The sequence below is a fragment of the Coptis chinensis genome, chromosome 2, assembly GCF_015680905.1.
Source record: "Coptis chinensis isolate HL-2020 chromosome 2, ASM1568090v1, whole genome shotgun sequence".
NCBI classification, from domain to species: domain Eukaryota; kingdom Viridiplantae; phylum Streptophyta; class Magnoliopsida; order Ranunculales; family Ranunculaceae; genus Coptis; species Coptis chinensis.
Genome location: NC_141457.1, coordinates 20,347,912 through 20,363,200, shown reverse-complemented (window position 1 = coordinate 20,363,200; position 15,289 = coordinate 20,347,912). Strand labels below are relative to the sequence as shown.

The following is a 15,289-nucleotide window of genomic DNA, read 5'->3' as shown; positions in this document are numbered from 1 at the left end:
GAAATTTTGATGTTGTTGGATATTCCAATCCTGATTATGTAGGATCAGTTTCATATAGACGATCCACCACTGGGTATTGTACCTTCCTTTGTAGAAATTTGGTGATATGGAAGAGTAAAAAGCAAACAGTTGTGTTAAAGTCTAGTGCAGAGGCTGAGTATAGAGCTATGGCTCAAGGGACTGGTGAATTAATGTGGATTCATAATCTGCTACATAAGTTAGGTTTCCAGGTACAACTACCGATCCCTTTTCATTGTGACAATCATATAGCCATTCATATCGCTTTTAATCCAGTATTTCATGAGCGAACTAAGCACATAGAGGTAGATTGTCATTATGTCAGACATAAGGTTGAAACAAAGGAGATAAGTACTCCTTATGTGGCGTCTTGAGATCAGTTAGCTGATATCTTCACCAAACTAGTGATTCGTCAAGTTTTGAATTATATTGGTAACAAGCTAGGCATAAGCGATATCTATGTTACAGCTTGAAGGGGGGTGTTGAAGTATGTAGAGTCGGTCTCACACATTCTATAAGTGTGAGACCCTATCTTATTTAAGTAATTGCTATTTCGGTGAAGTTTATCACCCCAGTATAAATATATGAATTGTAGGTTAGAGTAATACTCTAAACCCTACCTTCTTCTTGTGCCCTCCATCCTTTAATTTCTTCTTCTTCTTCTTCTCCACTACATCTCTGTAATCTAACCAGCTAACCACTTGTATGGGTCGTATTCATGACCTAGGAGGTTAGTGGTGACAATTGGACCGGATGCGGTATAGTATGGGGGAACAGGGTGCATGGGATCATATCCGCGATATCCTAACTACTGGGGAACTGCTGCGAGACGTGGAGACAGAGAGAGCGGAATCATAACTGCAAGATAACTGTCGCGATACGTGGTGAGAAGGGAGGACAATGGATGGAAAGAGATAGACGGACCAGAAGAGAGGGGAAGTTAGAAAAGAAAAAGAAGATAAAAAAGAGAAGAAAGAGAAAAGAAAAGAGGATAAAAAAGATAAGAAGGAGAAAAGAAGAAAAAAAAGATAAGAAGGAGAAAAGAAAAAGAGGAGAAAAGAGAGACAGAGAGACAGAGAATACAAGTGCGTTTATAGGTTCTAATAACTGAGTATACATTTGGCGCCATCTGTGGGGACTCGAGATAAAATGGCCACCGTAACAAAAAAGGGGATAGGAAGACCTAGGAAAGAAACTGTTCGAGAGACAGTGGAGGAGGTTGTGAGCGAAGAGAGGGAGGGGGTCGGAAAGGAAGAGATGTCTGATGTGGCAGCAGAGGCCACCAGACTTCTTCAAGAAGAAATAGTTAGGTTGAGGAATGAGAATGTGGAGTTGAGAAAGGAAAGGGAGACCACACGGGAGGAAATGGAGCGTGGGGATCATCGAGGCAGTGAGGTGGAAGGGGAAAATGAAGAGTACCAGAAATGGGGTGAAGATCCAGTAGAGGGCATCATGCTGGAGGTAGTACATGCAATGATTGAGAAGGATAGAGAAGTGAACCGTGTGGCTGAGAAAGTGAACCAAAGTGCCACTCAAAAGGAAGTTACTAACCTCAATAAGAATCCGCTGGCAGATTCGATATGGAATTCGGAGGTGCCTAAGAGATTCAGTCAACTAAGATTTGAAAGGTATGATGGGAAGGGAGACCCAACAGATTATCTGCATCACTTTAGGCAGCAGATGCTGTTATGGCAGGAAAGTAAGTATGATGGACTGTGTTGCATGATGTTCCCTGCCAGCCTTAAGGGGGGAACCTCTGATTAGTATTATCGGTTGTCTTCGCGAAACATTAGTAAATTTGAAGAGCTGGAGCGCGCCTTTGTGGATCATTTCATCCACCAGAAAAGGAGGGTTGTGGATATCGCGACCCTATTCAACATTAAGCAAAGGTCTACGGAATCATTAAGGGAATTTCTATGTAGATTCAAAGAAGAGACCCCGAGAGTGGAGAATTTGGATGAACATACATCGGTCATTGCTTTTCAGCAAGGCTTGAGGCAGGGAACTAGAGTCCACGAGTCAGTGTCTAAAATAGAAATCACCACTTTGCATGCTTTGTACCCAAAGGTAGAAAAATATATTCGGTACGAGGACATAATGCAAAGAAATGCGAGGGAACAAAAGAAATCAGGAAAGACAGTACAGGCTGTGGATAAGGATGATTGAAAAGATAGAGGTATGAGAGAAAAAGAGAGGGGGGATCCTACTGAGGGGAGAATCGTGGACCTGAAAGAACGGGGGATCGGGGTAGGAGAGATATGCGCGAAAGGAAGCCATACCGCGAGATAGAACAGACTCCTCTTAACTGGCCATTAGAGGAAATCTTGCCATTGATCAAGGGGTTGTAGCATTATGAAGGACCGCGGAATACTCCTGGAGAGATAGAGGGGAAACCATTCTGTGCCTAACATAAGATTAGGAACCATGCCACAAACGAGTGTTATGCTTTGAAGTGGCTGGTGGAAAGAATGATTGAGAAGGGGATGCTCAGAGAATTTGTCGCGGAGGTTTGTCAAGCTGAGAGAGTGCAGGCTCTTGCCAGGATCTTAGGAACTATAAATGTCATTTACAGTGGAGAGACACTTGGAAGAAATGCACACCGAGACAAGATAAGAAAGACGACGAGTTTACATCAGATAAATGAGGTGGCGAGTGCACCACGGTTAGTTGTGGAAACCGCGATGGGTGAGGGGAACATAATGTTCACCCCAAAAGACTTGAATCAGTGGTTTCGCCGCATGAGGGATGCTTTGGTAATTACCATAGCGATGGGTAATTATCTAGTGAAGCGGGTGTTAATAGACTGCAGAAGTTCAGTGGATCTGTTATTTAAAGGGGCCATGGAAGAGATGAACATCGATAAAGATCAGTTAAAGGCTCCTCAGACCAATTTGTATGGCTTTAACGGTAGCATGACATAACACTACTAGTAACAGCAGGTCCGACGATGATATTCACCAGGTTTATGGTGGTGGATACTGGGTCCCAATATAATGCCATTCTGGGGAGAAGATAGATCCATGAAATGAAGGCCGTTCCGTCGATATATTACCAGATGATTCACTTCCCCACAAAGGGGGGGGGGGATGTACGAAATAAGGGGGGATCAAGTGGCTGCATAGAACAAACATCAGGTGACGGTAAAAAATATGGTCCGCAGAACAGGAGGGGAGAAGTTGACACCCGAGCAAGGAGCATCATAGCAATTACAGGAGGCGGATTCAACTGAAGGGTACGAACCTCCTCTGGGACCGAAAACTTTGGATGAACTGGAGGTTGTGAACCTGGGAGTAGGAGAGGAAGAGAAGTTTACATCGGTTGGGTCAGACTTGCCAAAGGAATGGAAAATGAAGTTAGTACAATTGTTAACAGAGAATTCGGATATATTTGCATGGGCAATTGAAGATATCACAGGGATAGACCCAGAGTTTGCTTGTCATCACTTGCATATGAAGGAAGACGCAAAGCCTGTAAGACAAAAGATGAGAAGCGTAAGACCCAAATACGCGGAAGGGATTCGTGAGGAGGTTATACGGCTGAAAGGTGCAGGGATAATCAGGGATGTGGAATGCACGAAATGGCTATCCAATGTGGTCGCGGTCCCAAAAAAGAACGGGAAAGTCAGAGTGTGTGTAGACTTCACAGATGTTAATAAAGAGTGTCCAAAAGACTGTTATCCTATGCCACGAGTGGATGAGTTAGTAGACAGAACTGCTAGTTTCAAGGTGTTCTCTTTCATGGATGCGTCCATGGGATATAATCAAGTTGCGATGTTCGGCCCAGATCAGGAAAAGACAACCTTCGTGGTGGAAGGAAGTACTTACTGTTATACAAGAGTGCTGTTTGGTTTAAAGAATGCGGGGGCTACATTTCAGCGTTTAGGGGAAAAAATGTTTGAAGAGAAGATTAGAAAGGGTATGGAGATATATATTGATGATATGGTGGAAAAAAGCATGTCAGGAGAAGAACATTTGAAGGGACTCCAAGAAACTTTTAACATACTGCGGAGGCATAAGCTGAAACTCAATCCCGAGAAATGTACATTCGAGGTAACTTCTGGAAAGTTCTTGGGTTACATAGTTACTTACCGCAGAATAGAGGCGAATCTTGAGCAGATTAGATCATTGGTAGAGATGTTGTCCCCTCAGAATGTGAAAGAGGTGCAGCGGTTGGCAAGACGAGTAGCGGCATTGAACAAATTTATTTCTAAATCATCGAACAAATGCAGACCGCTGTATCGTTTGTTGAGGAAAATGCCAAATTTCTAATGGACTGCTGAATGTGAAGAAGCCTTTCAGGAGGTGAAGGTTTATTTAGGACAAGCACCTTTATTGTCGCGACCGGAACAGGGAGAGAAATTGTATCTGTATTTGGGGGTTTCAGAGTATGCGATAAGTTCAGTCCTCGTGTGAGTTGTAGAAAAAGTAGAGAAGCCAGTGTACTTTCAGAGTAAAACTATACTAGATGTGGAGACGCGATACAGTAGGATCGAGAAGTATGCATTGGCTTTGATATTTTCTGCGTTAAAGTTGAAGCCTTATTTCGAGGCTCATTCAGTGGTTGTGATAACAAATCTGCCCCTCAAGCAAGCGTTGATGGCAGAGAAGTCAGGCAGAATGCTAAAATGGGCAGTGATGCTTAGTTGTTACGAAATCCATTATCAGATCAGAACGACAGAAAAGGTGCAAGCCATGGTGGAGTTTATGGCAGAGTTCCCAGCCAAGGATCCAACTTGGGGAGAAGAAATGGTCATGGAACAGGAGGGGGAACTTAAACATGATCCCTTGGATCCTTGGGATTTGCGGAATGGATGGAGAGTATTCGCGGATGGATCTGCTACAGATACGGGGAGTGGAATTGGCGTTGTTCTGGTGACTCCGGAAAACACGAGGCTAGAATTGTCAATGAAACTAGGATTTGCAGCTTCTAATAATGAGTATGAATATGAAGCAGTAATAGCAGGTTTGGATTTGGCACAAGATCTGGGAGTAAGCGAATTATCAGTGTACTCAGACTCTAACTTGGTTATTTGTCAAATGAATGGGGGGTTCGTGGCGCGATATCTGGAGGTCCTACAAAGAAAAGCTGGCCAGTTAAAAAAGATTTAGTTCACCCATTTAGGCCGTGATGAAAATAGACACGCTGACGCCTTAGCATATGTGGCTGCGGTGCTTCCAGGAACAGAGGGTCGGTCGATTGAAGTGAGGGTATTGAACAAACCAAGTACATCAGAAGAGGAAGGTGTATGGCTTACAGTTGAGAAGGAAACAGATTGGATGACACCTATAAAAACTTTCCTGATGGGAGTGGAGATAGAGAATAAATAGGAGAGACGAAGGATGGAGCAAGTAAGTCAAAGATACGTTCTGTTAGATGGTGATCTGTACAGGAAAAGTTTCAGCGGACCATTGTTAAGGTGTATAGGGCCTCAACAGGTGCAAGAAGTCCTAGCCGAGATACATGAGGGTGATTGCGGAAGTCACTCCGCTGGCCGAACAACTACTCACAGATTGATATCTCAGGGGTATTTTTTGGCCCCACATGAAGAGAGATGCAACAAAGTATGCCAAAACATGTGAAAAATGCCAGAGATTTGCACAACTAATACATTCTCCAGCCGAGCCGCTGCACAATGTGTTTAGTCCATGGCCATTCGCCATGTGGGCATTGGATATAGTTGGGCCATTGCCCATGGCCAGCGGCAAAAGAAGATTTATGCTGGCTGCTACTGATTATTTTACCAAGTGGGTGGAGGGAGTAGCATTACAGCAAGTCAAAGAAGAGAATGTGAAAAAGTTTCTTTGGGAGAACATCATATGTAGATTCGGATTGCCATACACTATCATCGCAGATAATGGAACACAATTTACGGGGGGGGGGGAAAGGTGCGCAAATTCCTTCAAGCCTACAAGGTGAAACAAGGGTTCTCGGCACCATACAATCCAGAGGGAAATGGGCAAGCGAAATCATCAAACAAAATCATCATGGACAATCTAAAGAGAAAGTTGGAGGACAGGAAGGGAGCTTGGGCCGAGGAATTAAATCATATTTTATGGGCTTACCGTACCACACCGCGAACATCCACAAACGAATCACCATTCGCTATGGCATATGGGGTAGAGGCAGTTATACCTGTGGAAATGATAGAGCAAATGACAAGAACCAGAGCTGTGGAAATGGGGCTAAATGAGAAAATATTAGCCATTGAGTTGAATGCCATCGAGGAAAAAAGGGATATAGCTCACATGCGATTGGAGGAGTACCATCGGAAGTTACAAAGACAGTACGATAGACGAGTAAAGCCGCGAACATTCATGGTTGGGGATTTGGTACTGCAAAAAGTTACCCCAGCCACCGAAAAAGAGAATGACGGCAAGCTGGGACCAAACTGGGAAGGACCATATGTCGTGACAGAGAAAGGAACTTCAGGAACATACAAGATTCAGACGTCAGCAGGGGAAGCGATTGAGAAACCATGGAACATCAGAATGTTGAAGAAATTCCATGAAAGAAGCAGTGTTTAAATTTCCAGTGGGATAAGAAAAGCCCTTATGAATATGAGTGATAAGAAAATGTATTGTGTTTCTAATTCTAAGTCAATGAAATAAAGACGTATTTCTTCCAATCATAACATGAATACTGGTGGATCAAAGACAGCGATGGGGGGGGGAGGAGCCCTTCGTGGACTAAACATCCGAACTGGGGGCAAATTGAGCTGCCCCCATCTGGCTTCACAGCTGATCAAAGACAAATGGAGCCCTTTATGGGACTAGAGTCCGAATCAAACTGGGGGCAAATTGAGCTGCCCCCATCTAGCTTCACAGCTGATCAAAGACAGGGGGAGCCTTTCGTGGACTAGCGTCCGAATCAAACTGGGGGCAAATTGAGCTGCCCCATCTGGCTTCACAGCTGATCAAAGACAGCAGGGGGGGAGGAGCCCTTCGCGGACTAAATGTCCGAATCAAACTGGGGGTAAATTGAGATGCCCCCATCTGGCATCACAGCTGATCAAAGATAGCGAAGGGGAGGAGCCTTTGCGGACTAAACATCCGAATAAACTTGGGGGCAACCCTGACTAGCTTCACAGCTAACCAAAGAGAACGAGGGAATTAATCCCTTCGCGGCTGGTAGGTCCAAAGCAACTTGGGGGTAACCCTAGCTGGCTTCACAGCTAACTAAAGTTTACAGGGGCAATGAGTGCAAATAACTTGGGTGAAAATCAAGATAGCCCCTTTGAAGATTTTGAAAAGGATATCCAAATTAAAGTTTCTGATAGATTAAATGGCTTCAATCCATAACGAATCGAAAGAATGGCGAAATCTAAAATTATGACAGGCGGTAAATTAAAATGATGGAAAATAACGCAAATTTGTTTGGCACCTACTACGCAAATGTAGTGGCTCGATGAAGTATTTGTCCAAACCATACAAAAGCTAGTTGTTCAACAAAAAATTACAAGTCCAAAAGAAAAGCTGCAAAGAAAGAAAGCCAGCATATGTTATTGCTGAGGTTCCGTATTCACTTCTTCCTAAGGGAGATTTGCCTCCTCGCCAACAGCAGTGTTGTTGTCTTCGTCCAATTCCACTGGAGAGTTGTCAACACTAGTAATGGAAGTAGTCACTTCAGGGGTAGTAGTCTCAGCAGTCTCACGATGCGCGGTCAATGGTACAAAAGATGGTGTATCTGCAACTGGAGGCCGTGGTGGAAGAAGACGGCCAGCTGTGGTAAGCTGATCGAGTTGTTGTTGTAGTTCATGAGCAATCTTCTTCGCAGCCAGACTCCGAAATCGCTCTGCGGCTTCTTTCAAAGCCTTGTCTAAAGCAGCTTGAGTGGCAAGTTTCTCCGTCTCTTTGAGGCTTTCCAGTTTTGAATTAACCCCCGCTACGTAGTCGCGGTGCTTGTCCTCGGCCACCTAGAGTTCCTTGTGGGCATTGAGTGCCACGATTCGCGAATCGTCCCTTTCCTTCTCCAGCTTAGCATACTTTGCTTTCCAGCCATCAGGGCCATGAATCTCCTGCTTCGCAGCCTCCAGATTCTCCACAGTGCTGGTTAGGCCACGCAACACATAGCCAATATCCAGACTCAGCTGCAGAGACATATTGAATATCAAAGGTAGTAAAACGGATAATGAGAAACTAACATTAATAACGCACCTTTCCAGGCTAGTGTAAATGGAGGCCCTGTGGGAAGCGACAGTGCCAGAATCTCCATAGGCTTGATCCTGAGGGAGATGAGAACTGAAAAACAAAGATGCTGCAACAACTGGATTTTCCAAAGCTGAGTCACGAGTGGTAACATCGCGATCCCTAGCCTTGAATTTGGGATGCCAAACTTCAACTGGGCCTGATGTTAAGGGACCAGCTGGAAGTGGATCCTGTCTGTGGCGGCACAAGGGGACAGCAGACCGCGAAGGATCAGTGCGGGTATTAGTGGGGGGATGAGAAGTAGAAGTAGTTTTGGCCTTTTTCATTGGAGGACTCTTATCTGAAATTTCAGCAGGCACATCGCCATCAAAGTCGCTGTCCCAAAGCTTGTATTTGTTCACATCCATAGCGGTAGCAGAAGGGGGAGAGGAAGTATGGGCAAAATCGTCTTCCCACTCGGCCACACGAGAGTACAAAGGAGGAAGGGGGTCAGTAGTAGTAGTTTTAGCTTTAGCAGCAGCGGCACGTTGGGCAACAGCTCGTGAGTGAGAAATTTTGGTAGTATACTTGAAGGACTTGTGAGTTGGACGTTTTCTTTTTTGAGGTGGGAAAGGTTTTGGCATTCTTTCTTTCGGGGGCGGTAGGCGATAAAGGGGGCCTTGGTATTTGCCAATGTCTTTTAGAGAAGGGTCAAGTAAGAGAGGATTGGCTTTTTCCGGATCAATGCCGAGGACTTCACACTGTGCACTCCCCAGTTCGCGAAGGGATTGGAAAATTTCTGAAGAAACGCCGTTGTATATCTGTGATTACGAATCGGGTCTCCAACCTATATCACCAAGAATAAAGACATATTACAAACAAAATGGACAGAAATACTGCGACTCAAAATGGCTTACTTACCACTTGTAAGGAAATGGAGATGCCTCAGAGAAACTTCCGAAGGGAGGTCCGCAGATAAAAAACTCCCAGACACATACAACGGATAGTGGTGCCACACCTTGTCAGAAGTGGTGATGTAAAGAATAAAAGACTTTTTTTGTGGACGAGTGCAGAACGATTGGTATCCCAAACTCCCAAGTTTAGTGCTTTTCTTTATATAGAAGTGAGCAAGGATATCGTGGAGTTGGATTTTGGGGGAGTGGGTCTCATTGTAATAGTTGGCGGCATACATAACACGCCAGAAGTTACCTATGCCTTGACACGGCGGAATGTTGAAATGGTTACAGACCTCGACGTCAAGAAGAGTTAAGGGAAAACGCAAACCAGCCGCTATCTGTCCTACAGTAGTGACGAGATAACCGGGGCGCGGTGTTACCAAGTGAGGAAAGTGGGTGATGCCAGACACGTGTTCTAGAATAACGTCACTAGGTATGCCATAAGCGGCTTTAACGACATCCAAGTTAGGTCTGCGGTAGTAGGATGGCAGGGGAGGCAGAGAAGGTTTCCTCCCAGAAGTAGAGGGAACAGCGATTGGATCAGTGGAATCAGAAGCTGGGGATTCAGATCGTTTCGCAGAGGGATGGCTAGATCTGGGGGTAGAGGATTCAGATCTGTTGGATTTGGTGGCGGAGGTAGCCTCCGATTCCGATCCAGACATGATGAAACCAGTGCTAAGAGGGGAGTTTCACACAAAGAGAGGTATTGCAATTCTAGAAAAGAAGAAAGCGATGAAGCAGCACCCTAAAAGCAATTAAAACAAATAACGAGAGGAAAGGAAAACAAATAAGAAGGGGGAAGACAAACCTGCAATAAGAGGGAGCCAGGATAACGAAAGGTGTAGAACACGAACAACACTGGAGAGATCTACCGGAGGGAAGAACAGTGGGAAGAAGTGGGAGAGGGTTGAAAAGAAGGAAGTTGAAAAGGGTTTGAGGTTTTGGGGTTTTGAGAGAAGAGAGAGGTTTGAGTAGGATTTGAAGGGGCAGGGGCAAAAAGGGATTAACCAACAAAAGAACCAAGAAAAGTGTGACACGTGGAATCTCGGTTTTCGAAGAGGCAGAGTATGATGCGCGTGCGCCGTATTTCCACGTGGCAATAAAGAGGAAGCACGTGCTGGGAAAGAAAAGATATGGGGATAGAGTGGAAGTGTCAAAGAAGAGAGGTACACCACGAAAGGTGTATGAGATGAGAAATGTTAGTTCTCGGCCCCATAGTTGTTCGCGGACCATCAATAAGACCGAGAGAGGGCATCTGTATGGGTCGTATTCATGACCTAGGAGGTTAGTGGTGACAATTGGACCAGATGCGGTATAGTATGGGGGAACAGGGTGCATGGGATCATATCCGCGGTATCCAAACTACTGGGGAACTGCTGCGAGACTTGGAGAGAGAGAGAACGGAATCATAACTGCAAGATAACTGCCGCGATACGTGGTGAGAAGGGAGGACAATGGATGGAAAGAGATAGACGGACCAGAAGAGAGGAGAAGTTAGAAAAGAAAAAGAAGATAAAAAAGAGAAGAAAGAGAAAAGAAAAGAGGATAAAAAAGAGAAGAAGGAGAAGAAGGAGAAAAGAAGAAAAGAAGAAAAAAAAGAGAAGAAGGAGAAAAGAAAAAGAGGAGAAAAGAGAGAGAGAGAGGGACAAAGAATACAAGTGAGTTTATAGGTTGTAATAACTGAGTATACACCACTATATGTATCTCCTAGCATAATTTAGCACATCCCATGAAAGCTTTACTTCTAGTTTGCTCATTGTTGGGCCTGAAGCATAGTGATATATGTCTGACAGTATTGCATAAGATTTCACTGCTCTCCATTCTCAGTTTATGTAAATGTAGATTATCATCTGCCAAGAGCAGATGTGTTAGGCTAAGGAATCCTTAACTTTGGTCAAGCAAATGGCTTGATTGGTAATGCTCAACTGTCTCAACAAGAGCAAATAATAGAGGTGCAAAATAATATCTTGGTGCAAGCCTCTTCCAATTGATATGCCACAAAGTCCTTTATCAATCATTATGGAAAGCTTCCCACTCTTAGTGAATGAGATAGTCCCAACTCAAGGTATTGTTGGTGTGACATACCGATTTCAGATCAATACTCTCCAAATCTCTTCTGGGTTAACTACTTTGGAGGTGGCATATTCTAGCCTGCACATACATCGCTTTGATCCCTGTTCTTTCAAAACCTATTCTTACAAAAATGCTTTTAAATCTGACATGGTATTTTTGAGAAGATTTTAATTAGGAAATGACTCATACAGATTGGTCTGTAATAAGACACTTTGATCGAGTTTCCGCTCTAATGAACTACTGTAAGAAGGCTAGGAGTGACTTCCATACGAATGAAGGCTTCTCTGAAGATAGAAGTGATTGCATTGCGATGATCTGTTTTATTATAGGCCAAAAAAAATGTCAGTTGTTCCAGGGGACATTTTGCTCCCAGCATGCATATCATATTGCGAAGCTTTCATTCTGACAGGAGAGAGCAGATCGAACGTTACATTGTCCTCTTCGATCAGTAGCAAATCTGTCTTAGAGATTTGCTTCAGGAGGATCCTATTAGATTATACTAGTAAACGGACGTGCGGTGCATCTGATAGGCAGTACATTTTGATTAAAATGGGAGTGCATTAAGATCAAAATGTACTCTGTTTTTGGTGTTTTTTTGGGAAACTAATTCTGTTTTTGTTACCTCTTGCAAAATTGGGTTGCATATGCATTATCAGTGTAGTAAAATACAAGGCCCAATATTTCCATTTCGGTCGATATATCAGAGGGGTCAAAAACTGAAATATATTGGATATATTGATATATCGGTTGATATATATCTTTTTGTTGATTAGTCAACTTTTTTTTGGAAAAGTCGAAATATCAGAAATATTGTCAATATATATCGGAAATATCAAAGATTTTAATTAAAAAATCGGTCAAAGACGGTCAAATATCGGTCAAAGTCAACAAAATCAACAATATATATCGAATCTATCAGATATGTCGGTCGATATATATCGATATATTAGAAAACCCGATATATATCGGTTTGAAATTATATCAATATATCTATCCGAAATATCTTAATATCTCCATATCGTGTACCTCAAAAACCGAAATATATCGCTGATATATCGATATATCGGCCAATATTTTCGGCTCTGGTAAAAGATGCCACTACTCTTTCTGGTATATGTGCTGAAAATTTTGGATAAGTCCCTTTTGAATACTAATAAGTAAGACCTAAACAATAGTAAAAAATGGAAAGAAAGAATAGATATTATCATTTTTGTATACATCTGAGTACAGTAATATAACTTCAACAAGAATAAACCCTTAGTGTTTGTATACATTTGAGTTACACTTCACGTATGAGTAATAACTCATTATAGACTCAAATGTTGTGTCGAAGTAACACAACTAATGACAAAATATTGAGTGAAGAAGGCCATGGGTGAAGAACGCCAGAGTTGCACATTAGCTTCAAGAGTCTCTCCAACAGAATGCGCTATCTTAACTCAGATTGAAATTATATCTGTATTGAGCTGGGGAACACATGCCATGTGATATGAAGTTCACTCTCTCTTCTGAAAGAGATTCGAAAGAACTATTTAGTCACGTCTATCATATTCTTAATAACATATATGAAATGTCATGGTTTATAATATGCATGAGCAAACCAATCCACAGTCAAATAAGCAAGTTGGCCAATCATAATAATAAAGGTATACTACTTAATAATAAATGGTAACCACATACTGCAACATATTCATTAAAAATAAAAAAGGATCCATAATCTTCGCATTTTATTTAGAAAATAAAAAATGGTAGGCCTAATTCTACTATATTGGTGGCAATCTTCAACTGGATTTGTTTTCTACCATTGTACATTTGTTTTTCATCTTTCATAAATTGTACTATTGGTGGCCTAGTAATTCTACCATTGATTTTTGTAATAGGGCAGCTGACTACCTGGCGGGCCTTTGTGAGACAAAATGTAATTTTTGTAATTTCTTAACTCCACTAGATTCTTAGTTGACTGTACTAGTGGATGAAGACGCTTCTGGGAAGTTGTATGTTAGATTATAGTTTTTTTTGGTAATACAGGTGGGGGTTTGCCTAACCATAGCTTATTTTCGGGGGAAAAAAAAAATTCTACCATTGATTTGTTTTTAGTCTTTCAGAGATAAGCAAGAAATACTTGTTAGGAACCTCAGTGAACATATATAGATGCCTCACTCCCTTCAAATATATATGTAGTATTTAGTTGGCAGACAAAGCATCATACCTTCAAAATATTCAATAATTGGTCGGATGGATTTGGTGTTCACTTCCAAGCACAGATCGAAGACTCTACTCAAGTAACCTATTATTTTTTAAGTTCTTAACCTCTTAAAAGTTCACTATGAAATTCCATAATAAAAGAAAAATCATTGGAAATCACAAAAAAACATTAACATGAGGTAGAGGGTAGTACTCATTACAAATTTACAACACATTAAATAGTTAGGTTGTAATGTAACTCTAAAAATACAAATCAATGGCATATAAAAATGGCTAACATTAGTTATAAATATGTATAATATTATGCTATATTAGGGATTCAGATTATTATTTAGTAATATGGTTTCCCACAATATAGTCAAATAGAATGTCATAAGAATGAAATTGAATCAATCGAAGGACACAGTATGTAGACACAGTATGTAGGCAAATAATAAGAAGGCAAACTTTATTACAAAAGAAGAAAGATATTCATCCAAAACTTCAAAGAGTTTATAAAGCATAAGATTAAAATTGACGGTTCTTGTATAGCATCTATCTATAGAAATTTTGAAAAAAAGACTCGTTCAATATCTCAAAATGCATTTTAAGATGAAAATTATAACTCATTTTGTTCAAAAGTAATGATCAGACATTCCATAAGGCACAAATGTATAGGAAAAAGAGACAACATTATTTGTTTCTAAGCTATGATATAACTTACTATTTCCGATTTGATGTACAAACAATGTATAAACACTGTCTATATGTTTTTAGACTTTAGACATAGCAGAGAAGGTGCAAGGAGTCATCTAAATTTATTTTAGAAGATCACAAAAGCTAAGGATACTCTATATTGAGAACCCTCTAAATTAGACAAAAACCAAAGTTCAACACATGTGATAAAGATTAAAGATGCGATTTAATTTGCATCTTACAAAGCTGTCTATCCATCATTGATTGTTAATAAAAGTACGTCGTCATATGCATAGAAGTATCAAAGTAGTCAGTATTTAGTAATTCGTTTTTCTTTATCATTTATTGATTTAGTTGTAGCAAGTGTATTACACCCTTTAATTTATTAACCAAATAACAAAAACAAAGAACTCAAATAGAAAAGATGACATATAAACATGAATAATTCAGGACAAATAAATACCTTCAATTCATTACAATAAGATGAGAAGTCTTCCATATTGGTTGTTGACAATGGTTTGATGCAGTACCTTCAATAGCGATTTCCATCCCAAAGACTTTTTATCTTTCTTAAACATAATGAGGCATTCGTTTTTGACATACACTTTTTCGTCTTTTTTAAGCATTGGATTGAACATCGTGTAGCATGGGATTTAACATTATGTTGCTCGTTTGCAACATGCGAAATTGAACCACAAAAACAATTAAATAAAATAAATGCAGTAAAAATAATAAAACAAAAAAGTGAAGAGAGTAAAATAGTGAAGGAGTAACAAATATCATAGTTTAGTTTTTGGCATATAATAAAGGTCACATACAATCAATTTCAAGGCTACAAGGAAGTGGAGGTTGAGTCTGACTCATTGAGAGTTGTGAACGCAATCAACAAGGTGGAGAAACCTCCTTGGTTATGCTTTGACATGATTAAAGCTATTGATATGAAAAGATCTAAGTTCACTTTTATATCCTTCTCTCATGCCTATAAAGAAGTGAACCGAGCTGTGGACTATCTAGCTTCTATTCATGACGCATCTAATTTTGTTGTACAGTTTGTCCCTCCATTAGATCATAGATTACAATATATTGTAAATGATGATGCAAGTGGACAAACTTATGTACGAATCAATTGAATCAATACAAGTGGGGTCTGCCTAACCCTAGCTTAATTTTGGAAAATAAAGGTCACATACAATCAATTTCATTCAAAAGAAATATATATAGTAAAAGTCTAACCACTAC

At 41.1% G+C, this 15,289-nt stretch overlaps 2 protein-coding genes across 2 annotated transcripts; both read left to right on the top strand.

Annotated features, from left to right (window-relative positions):
• Positions 1-2,486: 2,486 nt before the first annotated feature.
• On the top strand, positions 2,487-2,939 carry LOC147515281 (uncharacterized). The gene has a single exon (XM_086592856.1). It carries the CDS (start codon positions 2,487-2,489, stop codon positions 2,937-2,939), a length of 453 nt encoding a protein of 150 aa, XP_086448982.1.
• A 3,183-nt stretch (positions 2,940-6,122) lies between these two features.
• LOC147515280 (uncharacterized) lies at positions 6,123-6,542 on the top strand. Its single transcript, XM_086592855.1, has one exon. The coding sequence runs from the start codon at positions 6,123-6,125 to the stop codon at positions 6,540-6,542; it is 420 nt and encodes a 139-aa protein (XP_086448981.1).
• Positions 6,543-15,289: the final 8,747 nt, after the last annotated feature.

Coding starts and splice junctions, on each gene's coding strand:
- LOC147515281 (XM_086592856.1), top strand. CDS start 2,487: ATGATTGAGAAGGGGATGCTCAGAGAATTTGTCGCGGAGGTTTGTCAA.
- LOC147515280 (XM_086592855.1), top strand. CDS start 6,123: ATGGCATATGGGGTAGAGGCAGTTATACCTGTGGAAATGATAGAGCAA.